At 39.6% G+C, this 17435-nt stretch overlaps 1 protein-coding gene across 5 annotated transcripts in view; it reads right to left on the reverse strand.

Annotated features, from left to right (window-relative positions):
- The window catches only part of LOC132279629 (BEACH domain-containing protein B), a 146646-nt gene that overhangs the window by 95588 nt on the left and 33623 nt on the right, over positions 1–17435 (reverse strand). For all 5 annotated transcript variants that reach the window (XM_059781656.1, XM_059781655.1, XM_059781653.1 and 2 more), the window contains exons 8-13: positions 14620–14688; positions 13744–14202; positions 13242–13569; positions 8678–9136; positions 8413–8571; positions 8136–8285 (exon numbers count right to left, since the gene is read on the reverse strand). In XM_059781656.1, coding sequence (XP_059637639.1) covers positions 8136–8285; positions 8413–8571; positions 8678–9136; positions 13242–13569; positions 13744–14202; positions 14620–14688 — 1624 coding nt within the window. The remainder of the gene's footprint in view (positions 1–8135; positions 8286–8412; positions 8572–8677; positions 9137–13241; positions 13570–13743; positions 14203–14619; positions 14689–17435) is intronic.

Genomic DNA, 17435 nt, shown 5'->3' on the forward strand with positions numbered 1-17435 from the left:
GTATTATCAATATATTCAGTCTGTTGTAGCAGCTTTTACCTCTCCCTTTCTTTTGGGATTGAGTTGTGGGTGTTTACGCTATTTTTTAGCTTGAATTAGCTCTATGTTTTCCCTTCTTCAGATTTATTTGTTTTCTTTCATAGCTTATTGCAACATGCCACCAAGGAGAAGTAACCAACCTCACAGACCCGCCGTTCGGCCTGATCAAGACGTAGCAGTTGATCAACAACAAGTGCTTGCATGTGATAGAAGATCTAAGAACGCAGATTGAAGCTTTAGGCCTGCGCGTTGTGCAAACCCCAGCCCATTCTCAAGATGGCGTTGAATCTGAGGACAATTTGGAAGAGGAATTTGTTAATCCTTTTCGCAGAAACGCAGCACCCAAACCAGCACCTTTTCCATTTGAAGAAAGGCGTTAGGATGGCGGTTTTAAGGTGGAAATTCCTGAATTTGCTGGAGATTTGAACGGCGAAGGTTTCATTGATTGGTTATCCACTGTGGAAAGAATCTTTGATCTAAAGGATCTACCAGAGGACAAAAAGGTAAAATTGGTTGCAGTGAAACAAAGACGAAGAGCATCAGCTTGGTGGGATCAGTTCATTATGACACGACACAGACAAGGAAAGCCCAAGATTGTTGATTGGGAAAAAATGTGAAAGAAGCTAAGGGAAACTTTTCTTCCTTTCAACTATACCCAGTCAATGTTTCAAAGGTTCCACAATAGTCATCAAGGAAGCAAGACTGTTGACGATTACACAGAGGAATTCTTTACACTAGTTCTCATGAATGAGTTAAATGAAAGTGAGGAACAAAAGGTTGCACGGTATACAGATTACAAGTCAACCTACAAGATATATTGAACCAGTAAGATATTTGGAATGTTTCTCAAGAATATCAGCATGCCAAAGCCGCAGAAATTCAGCAAGCAAGAGGGACACACAAGGCACCAAATAATCAAGGTCATGTCTAATCGAGCTAAAACTTCTAGGGGGCAATCTCTAAGTGGCAGCAATGCAGCCCCTCAATCACAGCCAGGTGGTTGAGCATCTGTTGCTAAATTGCAGCCCAGCAGAGCAAGAATTAAATGATTTAAATGTGGAGCACCAAGACACAAATCAGCTGGCAAATAGTCGGGAAGGAAAACTTCTTATGGAAGAATGTGGAGAAGAAGAAGAACCACAAGAAAAGGGACCTATTTACGATCATGCTGATGTGATGAAGTAATTGTTAGAGGAGACACGGGGCTTTCTCTTGTGATGTGAAAGGCCTTTATAGCACCACGGCAGGAAGATCCTGAGGATTGGCTGCGACGTAATATTTTCCAAACCACTTGTACCATTGGCGGTCGTGTTTGCAAGCTGATCATAGATAGCGGAAGCTGTGAAAACATCATCTCTTAAGAAGCAGTGATGAAGTTAAAGCTAAAAGAGGAAGTGCATCCTCAACCATACAAACTTTCCTGGTTCAAGAAAGGCGATGAGGTATCTGTCACTAAACGATGCTTGGTTAATTTATCTATTGGTAATAGGTACTTTGATAAAGTATGGTGTGATGTTGTGGCAATGGAAGAATGCCATGCCTTGTTTGGTCGACCATGGCAATTTCATAATAAAGTGCACCATGCTGGCTGAAGTTACACCTAAACCTAAAGTGCATAAGGGTGTTAATTTACTCTCTATGGCCAATTTTGAGGAGGAATTGGAGGAGAGTGGCGTGGTATATTTAATTGGTAAAGAGAAGCCTGCAGGAACAAATTGTCCAGCTACTATTCAGCCACTTTTAGAGGAGTTTGATGATGTTATGCCACAAAATTTACCCCATGGATTTCCTCCCATGAGGGACATCCAACACCACATTGATCTAGTGCCCGGAGCTACTTTACCTAATAAGCCACATTATTGAATGAGTCCTAAAGAGTATGATGAACTTAATAAGTACGTTTTAGAGTTATTGGAGATGGTGAAAGTATGAGTCCATGTGTTGTACCAGCTTTATCGGTTCCAAAGAAAGATGGGACTTGGAGAATGTGTATTGATAGTAGAGCCATCAAGATTTCCTATCCCTCGGTTAGAAGACATGCTAGATCATCTTTCAAGAGCCAAAGTGTACTCAAAGATTGATCTCAAAAGTGCTAGAATTCGCCCCGGGGATGAGTGGAAGACAGCTTTCAAAACTCGTGACGGGTTGTATGAATGGTTGGTTATGCCGTTTGGTTTGTTAAATGCACCAAGTACTTATATGCGCGTGATGAATCATGTGCTGAAACCTTATATTGGGAAGTTTGTTGTGGTATATTTTGATGATATTCTTGTGTATAGCACTTCCGAATAGAAACATCTTGAACACCTAACTTAAAGAAGTGCAGCTATATGGCAGATCGAAGGCTGCTTTTGGGATATGAAGTCTCCTTAGAAGGAATCCAAGTGGACCAGTCCAAAGTGCAAGCTATCATCGAGTGGCCAAGTCCAACAAATGTTCATGAGGTTCATAGTTTTCATGGGTTAGCCTCATTCTATTGTCGTTTTATAAAGGATTTCAGCTCACTTGCAGCACCAATTATGAGTTGCTTGAAGAAAGGACCATTTAAGTGGACAGCTGAAGATGAAGAAAGTTTTCAATTACTTTCTAAAGCTCCTATCCATATTCTATCGGGGATGAGTGGAAGACAGCTTTCAAAACTCGTGAGGGGCTCATTCTATTGTCGTTTTATCAAGGATTTCAGCTCACTTGCAGCACCAACTATGAGTTGTTTGAAGAAAGGACCATTTAAGTGGACCGTGGGGATGAGTGGAAGACGGCTTTCGAAACTCGTGAGGGGCTCATTCTATTGTCGTTTTATCAAGGATTTCAGCTCACTTGCAGCACCAACTATGAGTTGTTTGAAGAAAGGACCATTTAAGTGGACCGCTGAAGATTAAGAAAGTTTTCAATTACTTGAGGAAAAACTTTCTAAAGCACCTAGTCTTTGAAGTTCACTGTGATGCTTCTAGGATCGGATTAGGGGTAGTGCTTATTAGCCAAGAAGGAAGACCTGTGGCATTTTTTTAGCGAGAAGTTAAGTGGTGCAAGAATGAATTACTCTACTAATGATGTGGAATTATATGCTACTATGTAGACTATACACCATTGGGAGCATTATATAGCACTTCCCCTTTCCACACCCAGACGATGAGGAATTGTGCACCGGTAGCTTGCCCAGTGTGGTAGCCTGCCAATGCCTCTTGCACCCGCCCACAAGGTCACCACAATCAACAACCCCCTCCCCCTCCCCCCGCGCTCTCTCTGGGCCCAAAGTCCCCGTCGGCCACACTTCCTGGTCAAGCTCTCATACCATTTGTAACGACCCACTCAACCACATAGTATGATATTGTCCACTTTGGGCCCGAACCCGCACGGTTTTGCTCTTAGGCTTTACCCCCAAAAGGCCTCATACCAATTGAAATGTACAAATCCCACATATATAGCACGTGACCTTTCCACACCCAAGCGATGTGGGATTGTGCACTTGTAGCTTGCCCAATGTGGTAGCCTGCCAGTGCCTCCTGCACCCGCTCACGGCATCATCAACATAGCAAATTGGCAACATACTTGCGGCAATATACTTTCACTTTAAAGCATAAGTCAACTGTCCAGAATAAGGTGGCTGACGCTTTACGTCAAAGATCTCATTTAATATCCACTATGCAAGTTCAAGTTGCAAGTTTTGACACTTTCAAGGATTTATATGATGTTGATCCATTTTTTGGGAGGATTCATGAAGAGCTAATGGAAAGCAAGAGGACTGACTACAGCCTACAGTATGGTTTTCTCTTTAAAGAAGCGAAGTTATGCATTCCTGATTGTTCTTTAAGAGAAAAAAATTCTACTTCAGCTACATAATGAGAGACACTTTGGCAGAGACAAAACTTATGGCTTAGCTGATGCAAAATACCTTTGGCCAAATTTAAGGAGATATGTCAATAGGCTGGTTCATCACAGTCAAATTTGTCAAGAGGGGTATCTCGCAGTACTCCTTTCAGATTTGAGAACATGTGGCTTCGTGCGGTTAACTTCCAGGAACTTGTCCATTCTTGGTGGGAGGAGAATCTGGTGGTGGGTACATCGAGCCATATCCTTGCCGGAAAGCTTCGGATCTTGAAAACAAATCTTAAAAGGTGGAATAAGAAGGTATTTGGGAGCTTGGTGTGGAGGAAGAATAGGGCTTTGGCTGATATTGCGGAGATTGATCGATTGGAAGGGGAGGGTGCTATTTCGGAATCTCAACGCAGTAGAAGAGCAGCTTGCCAGGCTGAATGTGTGGAGATTGCTCTTTTGGAGGAAATCTCGTGGCGCCAGAAATCTCGGGCATTATGGCTCAAAGAGGGGGATCGTAATACGAAGTTTTTTCACAGAACTGCTAATGCTAATAGGAGGAGTAATCATATTGGGCGGATGTGTGTGGATGGTGCAGTTTTGTCTTCGGAGGAGGAGGTGCTAAGTGCTATTGTCTCTTTCTATCAAGGACTTTATTCTGAGCCTCTTCGTTGGAGACCTAGTCTAGATGGTCTTCACTTCGATTCTATTTCTGCCTTGGAGAGAGATGGGCTGGAAAATCCTTTTTCGGAGGAGGAAGTGCTGAAGGCTTTAAAGAGTTGCAATGGTGATAAGGCTCCAGGTCCAGATGGTTTCACGATGAGATTTTTGCTGGAAAGCTGGGAGGTGGTCCGATATGAGGTTATGGGCACTTTTCATGAGTTTCATTCCACGGGGCGATTTGAGAAATCGCTTAATGCATCTTTTATTGCCCTTATTCCTAAAAAGGGTGGTGCTTCTAATATCAAGGATTTTAGACCCATTAGTCTGATCGGGTGCATTTACAAGATCATTGCAAAAGTCCTTGCCTTTAGATTGAGGGAGGTCCTGGATGGAGTTATCTCTGAGTCTCAGAATGCTTTCGTTGGGGGTAGACAGATTCTGGATTCCGCTCTTATTGCTAGCGAATGTGTGGATTCTAGACTTCGTAGTGGGACTCCTGGTGTTCTGTGCAAGCTGGATATTGAGAAAGCCTATGATCATGTTTGCTGGAACTTCCTGTTCTACCTGTTGGAGAGGATGGGTTTTGGTGAGAGATGGAGGAAGTGGATTGTTTCTTGTGTTTCCACTGTCAGGTTTTCGGTGTTGGTGTATGGCTCTCCTTCGGGATTCTTTGGTAGTTCTCGTGGGTTGAGACAGGGGGACCCTCTCTCCCCTTTTCTTTTTACTATTGTTATGGAGGCCCTTAGCAGGCTGATGAGAAGGGCGGTGGATTTGGGTTTTCTTAGGGGCTTCAAGATTGGCCCTGAATCAGTTCAGTAGTTGGAGATCTCTCATTTACTTTTTGCGGATGACACTATTGTTTTTTGTGAGGCTGATATTTCCCAGTTGAGGTATCTGCGATGTGTCTTGGTTTGCTTCCAGGCTGTTTCTGGTTTGAAAGTTAATGTGGGAAAGAGTGTGATTGTTCCTGTGGGGGAAGTTCAGGAGGTGGACACTCTGGCTGCTGTTCTAGGATGTGGGACGCAACGCTTTCCCATCTCGTACTTGGGTTTGCCGCTGGGGGACTCGGCTAGGAGGGTGGGAAGTTGGAACCCGGTGATTAAGCGGGTCGAGAGAAGATTAGCGGGTTGGAAAAAACAAATTCTGTCAAAGGGCGGTAAAGTTACGTTAGTGAAGAGCACTTTGTCAAGCCTTCCAACGTACTTTCTTTCGCTTTTTCGTATTCCAGCTTCTATTGTTGGAAGAATAGAAATGCTCCAACGTAATTTCCTTTGGGGGGGTCACGGAGAAGAGTTCAAGTATCATCTTGTCAAATGGGAACAGGTTTGCAGGCCTATTCGGTTGGGAGGGCTTGGAATTAGGAGATTGGCCACTTTCAATTGTGCTCTTCTGGGTAAGTGGCTTTGGAGATTTGGTAAGGAAAGACATAGATTATGGAGAAAGGTTATCTCATGTCGCTTTGGGGAGGAGAGAGGAGGGTGGTCAGCTGGATCAATCAGGTCTGTTGGCGGAGTGGGGGTGTGGAGGGCCATTGGTAAGGGGTGGGATGCCTTTTCCAAACATATTAGATTCAGAGTTCGGGATGGAAAAACTATCCGGTTTTGGGAGGATCCATGGTGTGATGATAGGCCTTTGGCCCTTTTGTTTCCCAAGCTTTTTAGGATTGCTGTTGACAAACATGCAATGGTTGCTAACTATTATCACCTTGATAATGGAAGGTTGTCTTGGGATGTGCGTTTCCGGCGAGCCTTTCAGGATTGGGAGCTGGATGATGTCACTGGGTTTTTGGCTCTTCTTTACGGACAGGAGGTGGAGGGGTCTGGGGCAGATTCTTTGATTTGGGTGCCTTCTTCTCAGGGGATGTTCCAGGTCCGGTCCTTTTTTGTGTGCCTTTCTGGTTTTCATGGTACCTCATTCCCATGGAAGACGGTGTGGAGGTCTAAGGCGCCTCTTAGGGTGGCCTTTTTTGTGTGGACTGCAGCTTTGAGTAAGATTTTGACGTTGGACAACTTGAGGAAGAGAAGACATATCATTGTTAATAGGTGTTGTCTTTGCAAGATTTATGGGGAGTCGGTGGATCATCTTTTGTTGCACTGTCCTGCGGCTCATGATTGTTGGAGTTTGATGTTTGGCCTGTTTGGTATTCATTGGGTCATGCCTCGGACATCTTGGGAGTTGTTAGATATGTGGAGGGGCCAATGGGTGGGGGCTCAGGTCAGAGTTTTTTGGAGGGTGATCCCTTTTTGTATTTGGTGGAGCCTTTGGAGAGAGCGTAATGAAAGATCTTTTGAAGGAAAGGAATCCTCCATTGGGGTGTTAAAATTTTCTATCATTTGTAACTTGTTTTGTTGGGGTCAGGGGAGAGACTACTCCTCTCTTGAGGAGATTGTTGACTTTATGAGTTCTTTGAATTCATAGGTTCCGTTTTGTCTTTGTATAGTTTGGGTCGCGTTCCCCTTTTTGAACGCTTTTAATACAATTTACTTATCAAAAAAAAAAAATTTGTCAAGTGTCAAAAGGTGGAGCTACTAATGCTGGATTATACATGCCTTTGCCGACTCCGACTTCCCCATGGACAGATGTTAGCACGGATTTTGTGCTCAGACTTCCTCGAACACAAAGGCAAATGGATTCTGTCTTAGTTATTATTTATAGATTTTCTAAAATAGCACATTTCATACAAAGCAGGAAAAGTATGGATGCTTCTCAAATTGCTAATTTGTATTTCAAAGAAATTGTTCGTTTACATGGTGTGCCAAAGTCCATCACTTCGAGATAGGAAGTTTATCAGCCATTTTTGGAGGAATCTCTGGAAGAAAGTAGGGTCTGATAGGAACTTCAGTTCGGCCTATCATCCTCAATCCGATGGGCAGACCTAAGTCGTCAACAGGAGTTTGGAAAATCTGATTCAAAGTCATGTTGGGAATAATTTGAATCGGTGGGACCAAGTTTTCTCTCATGCAGAATTTGCTTTAACAGATCCAGAAATTGAACAACTAAGATGAGTCCTTTTCAGATTGTTTATGGACAGGATCCGAACAGTGTTTTAGATCTGGTTCCACTTCCAAAAAATATCTTTCATAATTTTTTTCCAAATTTAATAAATGTATTTTTCAGATGGTGACAACATTAATTGTAGTTTAAAGGGAGGACTCTGGACATAAAAGATATTTGTTTACTGAATGACCACATAAACCAAGTATAAATTGCATGCTCTTCTTCGTGCATTACCATATAGCTACCCAAAATCTAGTAAGATGAAATTGGTTCACATTGTCCCTAGAATAATTACACTCTCAAATCACAACCATATATGTACTTATGAGTGCATATACAAAAAAGCACTTTGTGTACATTAATGAGGAAGGAGTTCAGAAACTCACTTGAAAGCGATCTGAATTGACTCAAATAGAAAAAAGTAATGCAGCAAGAGATCTAAGGTGGTTGTCGCATTATATTAAATAGTCAGAATAACAACCAAAGAGAACTGATTAACCATATGCCAGAAACCAATTCAACAACTTAATTGCACTCAATAAACAGAAAGTTAATGGAACATTTTACATAGCACAGTAAATTTCACAAATGTAAAAAACCCAAGGAAAGAGCAAGGAGAGTACCTTTGAGGCATCATTACTCGCAAGAAGGCAGGTAAGAGTTTGGAGGACATTCAAGACCAACTTCTCACCATTCACCTCATCAAGGTTCCCATTCAACAAAGATACAACATGCAAAAAGCATTCACCATCGCGAAACAAAGATTGATAGTACTGTAATCATGGGGAGAAAAAACAAAAGCCAATTTGTCAACATCAAGAACTTGGGGAAAGAAAAAACATACATATTCAAAGTATTGCCATATTTAAGTTAACAAATCCATCACTCAGAAGAATTTACCACTTGATTGTTTAGAAGCATATCTCTCATCCCAACCAATAGATTGATTGACAGTTCAGCGAAATTTTTTTCCTGTTCCTTTACATGAGTAAATGTTTCTAAATAATTTGAACATAACTGCAGCTTTGCCTTTTCGTCTTCCTCAGACAGTGGAGTAACCTGCAAAAGTACGAAATCCCACCCCATAGAAGAGAGATATCAACTGAATTGCCCAACTGTGACAATATCCATAACACGTGAAACAAAGAAGAAAGCGATCGAATACCTTCATTAGGTCAAGAATATAAGCAAGCACATGATTTCTCAAACCTTCTTCCCAGAATAACTCAAACAAACAATCAACACAAGTAGAACTATGCAAAACCAAACTTTTAGCATCATCTGTTACAGAGAAATACTCAGCGAAGAGCTCCATGGATGTTTCCATGCTTTTGTACCAACTTTGGATTGTCTCGGATGATTTAGATCTGTCACAACTCTGAGAAGCCACTTCCACAATATTATTTTCAAGACAAAGGCTCATATTTCCCAGTCTTCTATATTCTTGAGCTTGAATGCACACAACTTTGAGTACCCGAGGAAATGCATCAAGTGACTTGAAAGAAGAAATAGTTTTCTCAACTGAACACTTTAATATACGAAGCAGGCTCTTTCCAAGAACACCAGCAATCTCAGGAGTACAAGCAGATTGTTCGAGGGCATCTAATAAAACAGAACATTCAGGCTGCCATAACATGAACAAATAAAGATAAGCAGAAGTTTCAAGAAATACTAACACAGAAAACTTGGAAGCACAAATGGAGCAGTTCAATGGAATCTTCTTAATAACCAAATTTCTCAAAGATCGTGTTGTCTTGGGGAGCTTCCTAGCACCAAAAGTCCTAAATTGGTAAGACTTGGCAGATAGAACTTCTTTAAAAGAAATTCAAAACATAAAAGATGTTCAGTGAATAGAAATTTTTTTTTTCTTTAACATACTGTTACCCTTTCTCCTTATATGGCACACTAGAAAAGAAGGCCATTTTCCAATTAAATAGTTTCTTTTGTGTTCTTTATAATTCATGCTACTCAAACTGAACCTTCAATTTAAAAATGTCACAACAACTCACTGAGAAGCCACAAATGAAGTATATAATATGAATTTTAGAACAAAATTACATTAAAATAAATAAAAATTAATAGTTATTTGGGGTACATTGGGCCATGCCTTATTCCTCTAGAGGGTTGATTGAGGCTTGGAGAGGCGTCTCTGTTGGGGCTGGCATTAGGGATGCTTGGAGGGCTACGCTGCTTTGTATCTGGTGGTGTATTTGGCTTGAGAGAAATAGGAGATATTTTGATGGGAAAAAGAAGCCTGTTTCTATGCTTAAGTTCTCTGTTATTTCTACTCTTTTTTGTTGGGTTTCAGGGAGAGATTATAGATCTATGGAGGAAATTATTGTTTTTTTGGCCTCTCTGAAGGTCTAAGGAGCCCTTTGGCCCTTTTGTTCCTTCTGTTTCTTTGGGCTTCGCTCCCCTTTTTGAGCGTTTTTAATAAAATCTTACTTATCAAAAAAAAAAAAAAATTTAATAGTTATGATAATTGAAAAGTACAGAGCAGTATAATATTATGGGGAAAGCTAACCTCCCTAACCTTAGAGGTGATGATAAACTTGTCTCTTGAAGTGGCAAAGACACGTATATGATACATACAAATATGCCGACGCGTCAAAAACTAGTACACAGACACGGCCGACATAACAAACCATGCGAGCCCCCGACGAAGCCAACATAAATCCCATTCAAATTAGGAAGGGTAAAAAAAAAAAGGGTTTATTGGACATGGATAATGAAATTGGGCCTCATTACATCAAGATATCCGATGCAGTTCTGGTGCCACCCATTCCTCTTCTGGTTGGATAGTGAACATGGCTATGGATAAACATAAGATTTTATTTGTATACATCTACCAAGTGCAACCAAAAACATAGCCCAGATATCCCTCGCCACTGGGCAGAGAAGAAGAAGAGGGTTCACAATTTCCTCCGACCTCTTGCACATACAACACCAATTAACAACGATCCGTCGTCTCTTCCTAAGATTGTCGAGTGTGAGAATGCTACCATGAGCGGAACACCACACGAAAACACCACCTTCAAAGGGGCTTTTGACCTCCAAATCGCCTTCCACGGAAAGAGTGGCCTGGAATCTACACAAGACTATGATAAAAAAAAACCCTAACCTCAAAAACGCCTCTCGGCGTGCCCACCCATGGGGATGTTTTGAATTTTGTGGATAGCTTGAAACTTTAGCGTCGCTAAGAGCGTCCTTTGTATTCTTTTGGGTTCACTCCCCTTTTTGAGCGCTTTTAATTGATATCTTACATATCAAAATATATATCTATATACAGAGAGACAGACAGAGAGAGAGAGAGAGAAGAAAATGGTTGAACTGTGTAGAAATAGGGTAACAGATTGGAGAATTTCTAATAAATATAACACCTTTATCACTACAACACTTCTTTGGGATGCTTATTACCACAACGCATGCATCCAGATGCTATAGCGAGATGTTGTTCATGGACCAACCCACACTCATTCACTTAATACTCTTGTCAAAGCTGCATATGTCTGGATGCCACACATAAGCATATCAAGTTCCTTTCTCCCTACATCTCATTTTGTATCTACTAAAAAAATTTAATGACAGAAAGAAAGAAATAATGAATGATTGATATTAGGAAAGCAAGGTGCCAAGCAACTACTAAGCAAGGTTATTGAATAAAAGGATCTGGAAAAATAAAAAATAAAAATAAAAAAAAAATTGATCTCATTTGGATAGACTGGGAGGTCGAGAATCGTAAGATTCTATAAGGAAGATAAATAATAATATATTTATTAATACTATATGCAAGAGGGGTGGAGAGTGAGTTGATCACCTCCTTTTGCATTGCCCGACTCTGGGAGTCTTATTTTTGGCATGTTTGGTGTTCAGTGGATCATGCCTCGATTTGTGAGAAGCTTGATTGAGGCTTGGAGAGATGTCATGTGGGATCCCACACCCATTTTTGGAGGGTGGCTCCCTTTTGCGTTTGGTGGTGCATTTGGAAGGAGAGGAATAGAAGACCTTTGGTGGAGAGGATTCTTCTATTCGGGCTTTAAAATTTTCTACTCTTAGCTCTCTTTTTTGTTGGGTTATGGGGAGAAATTGTAAATATATGGAGGAGAAAGTTGATTTTTTGGGTTCCTTGGGGGCCCCTCTTGGCTTCGGCAGTTGTGTAGCATTAGGGATGTGTTTTCCTTTTGAATGCTTTCTAATACATTTTTACTAATAATAATAATAATATATAATATAAAATAAAATTTGTGCATTTTACAAATTATTGAATAGTATAACATGAACAAACCTTAAAAATATATGAATTAAGACTTCCAAGGGCTTTTCCTAACAATTTGGGTAACATTATTATTTACATAGCATTAATAATAATAGCACGTTACAACATTAAATACAAAACATAAGATTAAAAGAGTCATGAGCCATCATTTAACTATAACCAAACATTGCATGAAAGTCTCCAAGCAAACACGAAGGGAAAAAAATTAAAGATACTCAAGCTACTTAAAGAATAAATGGCTGATTCGTTTGAACAAACATTTTTGAGTTATCGAGAACGAAGTCAATGGCTTGAATTAGTTTTTGAAAGAAATAATTCAATATAAAAAGTATCAAGCCAAAAGACAAAATAAGGAAAGAACTGATATTTGTCAAAATAAGTATCAAATTACCTAAATCCGTTGCAAAATAGTTGACTACTTTTGAGGAAGACTAGAAGAATTGTTGCAGAGTTAAAGTGAGAAGAATTTTTGAGAATTAACTATCTTATTAAGGGCATTTAAGGGGGTCGTGATTTTCATTTTATTTTGTTACTTGGGACTTTGGCGCTAATTATTGAAAAGAAACAATAAATTAACATTCTCTGATTGTAAAGTAGGATCGGCAGAATTGGAGTCAAATTGAAATCCTCCAATTCTAGCAAGACTATAGGGATTCTACCTTATTGGGATTTTTTGTTAGATTTAGATCAATTCAGTCAATTGGGATTTCAACACATGCTACCAAGTCAACAAACAGAAACACCTAAAACAACAATGAAATAAGCCAGAAGTTATAGTGATTGACTAGCCATGTTTAACAGAATTATAGAAAAAGTAACAAGCCATAAAAAAAAAAAAAAGGAGTGAACTCGTGCTTGTCAAAATTAGTATTGAATTGCCTAAATCAGCTGCAAAGTAGTTGACTAGCTTGAGGAAGACGAGAAGATTTGTTGTAGAGTTAAAGTGAGATGAATATTTCTAGAGAATTAATTATCGTATTAAGGACATTTAAGTGTGTTGTGACTTTCATTTTATTTTGTTACTTGGGTCATGTGCACTAACTACCAAAAAGGAACATAAAATTAACATTCTCTGGTTGTGTGTAGTAGGATCGCCAAAATTAGAAGCAATACTATAGGGATTCTACCTTATTGGGATTTCTTGTTAGATTTAGATCTATTCAATCAATTGGAATGTCAACACATGCTACCAAGTCAACAAACGGAAACGCCTAAAACAATGAAGATCCAAGCCAGAAGTTATAGTGATTGAGTAGCCTTGTCTTGACGAACCTAAAGAACAAGGACACCTTGTCTTGTTGATCTAGCAACACTGTAGTATCACATTGTAGTTTTATATAGACCCCATGAATATATAGTGGATAAAAACTCCTTAGTCAACTTTGACAAAACAAATAAAGTTCAAATGCTCAGACAGGGAATACCAGAAGATAAAGAAAGAAGAAGAACCCACCAAGTTATGCGAACTCCCATTTAAAGTAGCTGCAAGTTCCACAAAGGAGATTACTTCAATTTGAAGTCCTTCAACCCCACTAGCATTTACTTGACTGTTAATGCAACTAGAACTGCAACCTATTTCAGAGTTCCCAGAGTGAACTTCATTATATGTACGATACTCTTCAGATAATGCTGTTAAAGATGGCCCAAAATAGAAAAAGTTCTCAGAGAAGATAAGGTCCCATATTCCCTCTGCCCGAAATACATCAAGTAATGCAGGTGAAAAACCAAGAACTTTCCTGAATGCAGAGAGAACGTAATGTTGAAGTGTATAGACAAAGATCCTGCAGATATGGATAAACAATTGGAAAAAATAGTAAGAAAACAAAGATAGAAGGTGAAAGAGCCATAAGAAACAGGTAAAACAATAAATTAAGGTGAAACAAAATAGCAGAGTAAATCCTCTGCCTTCCAATACTAAATTAAAAATGAAAACTCCATAAACTAGTATCATTCACCTCAAGTGTCCTGGCAGCTCATTTTGATCCGAACAAGCCTTAACGTATGGAAACACTGTAAGAAGAACCCTCATGACCCATTTTATAGAAAGTTCAACATAAACTGAAGAAGTTGGCATGGTAATACCAGCTGATAGTTGGGAATGATGAGAATGAGTATCTTCCACTACAAGAAGGAAAGAAGAAAGGACACTACCCAAATTGGCAACATACTCATTCCAATGTAGAGAATAAGAAGAATTGGCTGAAATTGGAGCAGAAGACTCCACATCATGAATTTTAAAATTATCCATATTTCTAGAGTCGGAAACAAGCATTTGAAAATCATCACACCCAGACAAATCCCTGCTTTGATGCTTGTATTCTTGAAGCATGAACGCAGGCGAACAAAGGTTATTTGCAAATTTATGTACTCTTCCATTCTCACATAGAAATTGCATGTTGTTCAAATTCCCAAATCTAGATACTGGTTAAGGACATAGATAATGGTTAGTGCATAAACAACAAGAAGAAGAAACAAGTTCAGGCCACTGAAATATTACCCCACCCACCCCCCCCCCCCCCCCCCCCCCCCCCCCAAACACACCAAATATATAACAACAACAATAATAAATGAAAATCCCACACAAATACAATTGATTAGTGGTGAATTTGAAGCCAAATTTGCCATTTCAGATGTACAGTAGAATAGAGTAAAGCAGAAATGTGTCATCCTTGCAACAAGAGAGATTCTTTTGAAAAGATCAAAGGGCATCCAATTCAGTAGGCAAAGTCCTTATATGTGTTAAATAGCATGCTTGCAACGGAGGAGTTCCAATGGTCTTATTAGAGCTTATATGAACCCAAATATGCATAAGTAGGTGGTATGAAGGATACACAGCCTCCCTAAGAACCTCCAACAAAAGAACATGGAGCTGAAAAATACCCAGAAAAGGATTTTCATCTCTGCAACAGGTAATTGAACCAATATGTTAGAGGCAATTAGAATGTATAGTTAAATGGCACAAGGAAATCAATCAATAACAATAGCTAACTGAGTTGGAGACATTCAAATTTTCAATTTTGGAGTAATATCCTATGAAGATATGGAAAAACAAACACACAAAAAATAGCTTATTCCAACTTCCACCGTGTTGAAGCAAGTACACTTAACACCTAGCAAATTTTTTTAGCACATACTGTCAAAAAGGAAAAGAAGAAAAGCAAATATAAAATTCCTCGGTATGAGCAAGAAAAATTCTGCCTCACTACCAAAAACATAAACTAGAAACTAAATAATGGTCACAGCACAAACTAAAGAAGGAAGAACAACAGGATTTGGAGATTGAAGTCTAATATCTTATCATCGCCAACTCTAACAACTACAGATATCATGTCAACTACGTTTTACTGTTTCAAGATGTGCAGCATCTTTAATGCTTTTTATTTCAATTTTCAAGTCCCCAATTTTAGTGTGAAAATAGGTTTCCCACTGTTACAGCAGAATGTTACAAAAACATATGATTGTCCACTGATTATGAGAGAGCATCCATTCAATGAGAACAAGCCATTTAATTCCAATGTGTATTACATAATGGACATGAATGCTACGGACCCTGAATCTTTAGTAATGCAACACCCTGAAATGTAATGGCACAGTTGTTTTAACACCAAGAATCAATAAATTTTTAGTTTATACAACTTTTTAATGAATTTTGTTGAATATAGAAACACGATCCAATATAGGTGATAAATATTTGAGATATCGTCTATGAAGCACGGACACGTGACATGAGTATGACATGACATGGACACGCCGATACGGCAAATTTCAAAAAAATATGACATGAAAACGGCAAGGATACGGCAATATAATAATACAATATTTAATTTTATATAAAATTTTATTTTTCTTAATTTCTAATTTATAGTATTCCACATAGCCCATTTAAATTAGGCCCAACCCATATTATATTTGAAAAACAAAATGTTCAATAGGCCCAAATTTTATTAAAATATAAATACTGTAAAATATATATATATATATATATATATGTCCAAAAGGCACAACCTTTTATCCTTGTAATCAAATATTATCTTATCCTCTCCCTCTTTCTTTCACGGCATTGTAGCTCTCTCCTTCATCTGCTCCGTCTCTTCCTCACTCTCTCTCTCAGGAACAGAATCACGGTGCCATACCTCTTATTACTCTTCCAGTAAAACCTCTCTCCATCCCTTTGTGTGTGTGTGTGTGTATATGTAATTTTTTTTTTTCTTCTTTGATAACAAAGAACATATTAGAAAGCATTCAAGAGGGGAACGCATCCCGCTGGCTATACAAGGGCCGAAGCCAAAGGAAAGGACCTAAGGCCCCAAGGATCCCAAAAAATCAACAATTTCCTCTATAGATTTACAATATCTCCCCATCACCCAACTAAAAAGAGAACTAATAATAAGAAATTTCAAAGCCCCAATTGAAGATTCCTCCCCATCAAAAAATCTTCTATTCCACTCCATCCATAAACACCACCAAACACAGGGGAACCGCCCTCCAAAAATCAAGGGCATGGCCCCACACTGCAGCCTCTCCAAGCGTCGATCAAATCCCTCAAAGACCGAGGCATAACCCATTGGACACCGAATAAACCAAAAATAAGGCTCCAGCAGTCATAAGCCACAAGGCAATGCAGAAAAGGTGATCCACAAACATCATCCCTCTTACACAAGCAACACGAGTTAACAGTAATGTGTCTTCTCTTTCACAGATTATCCATGGTCAAAATCTTAACCCAAACTGCAATCCAAACGAAGAAGGCCACTCTGAAAGGAGCCTTCGGGCACCAAACCATCTTCCAAGGGAAATCAGACCCATAGAAGTCAGAAAGACCAAAAAACAAGGAACGGACCTCAAACCTCATATGAAGAAATGGCACCCAAAATAAAGAGTATGTGCCTCTACCGTCAACCTCCAGTCTGTACAAAAGATCTAGCAACGCACAAACATCATCTAACTACCAATCATGGAAGGAACACCGAAATTGCACATCCCATATCAACCTACCGCTATCAAGCCGATAACAGTTGACAACCAGTGCATGTCTATTAACGGCAATCCTAAAAAGTCTAGGAAAAGAACAAGACAACGGGCGATTGCCACACTATAAATCCTCTCAAAACCGAACGCCCTTGCCGTCCCGAACTCTGAATTTGATGTGCTTAGAAAATGCATTCCAACCCTTCCAAATGAATTTCCAAATACGCAAACCTCCAATGTGTCTAACCGGGTCCGAGGACCACCCACCTCTCTCCACCCCAAAAACGACACACAATAACCCTCCTCCAAAGACGATGTCGTTCGATTCTGAAACCCCAAAACCACTTACCGAGGAGAGCCCTATTGAAAGGGACAAGCCTCCTAACACCAAGGCCACTCAACTAAAATAGGCCTATACACTTGTTCAAAATGGATAAGATGATACTTGAACTCTTCCCACCGACCACCCCAAAGGAAATTCTGTTTAAGTCTTTCAATACTTCCACTACAAAGGAGGCAATCTAAAAGAGAGAGTAAGTGTGTGGGAAAACTCGACGTAATCTTCAAGAGAGTAAACTGCTTCTTCCATCCGGCCAGTCTTCTATCAAACTGCTCGATCACAGGATCCCATCCTCAACAGAGCACCCAAAGGCAAGCCCAAATAAGAAACGGGAAAGGA

Source organism: Cornus florida, unplaced genomic scaffold, assembly GCF_030987335.1.
Source record: "Cornus florida cultivar Cherokee Brave unplaced genomic scaffold, ASM3098733v1 CherokeeBrave_3.0.0_Hap2_Chr10, whole genome shotgun sequence".
In the NCBI taxonomy this organism is placed as follows: domain Eukaryota; kingdom Viridiplantae; phylum Streptophyta; class Magnoliopsida; order Cornales; family Cornaceae; genus Cornus; species Cornus florida.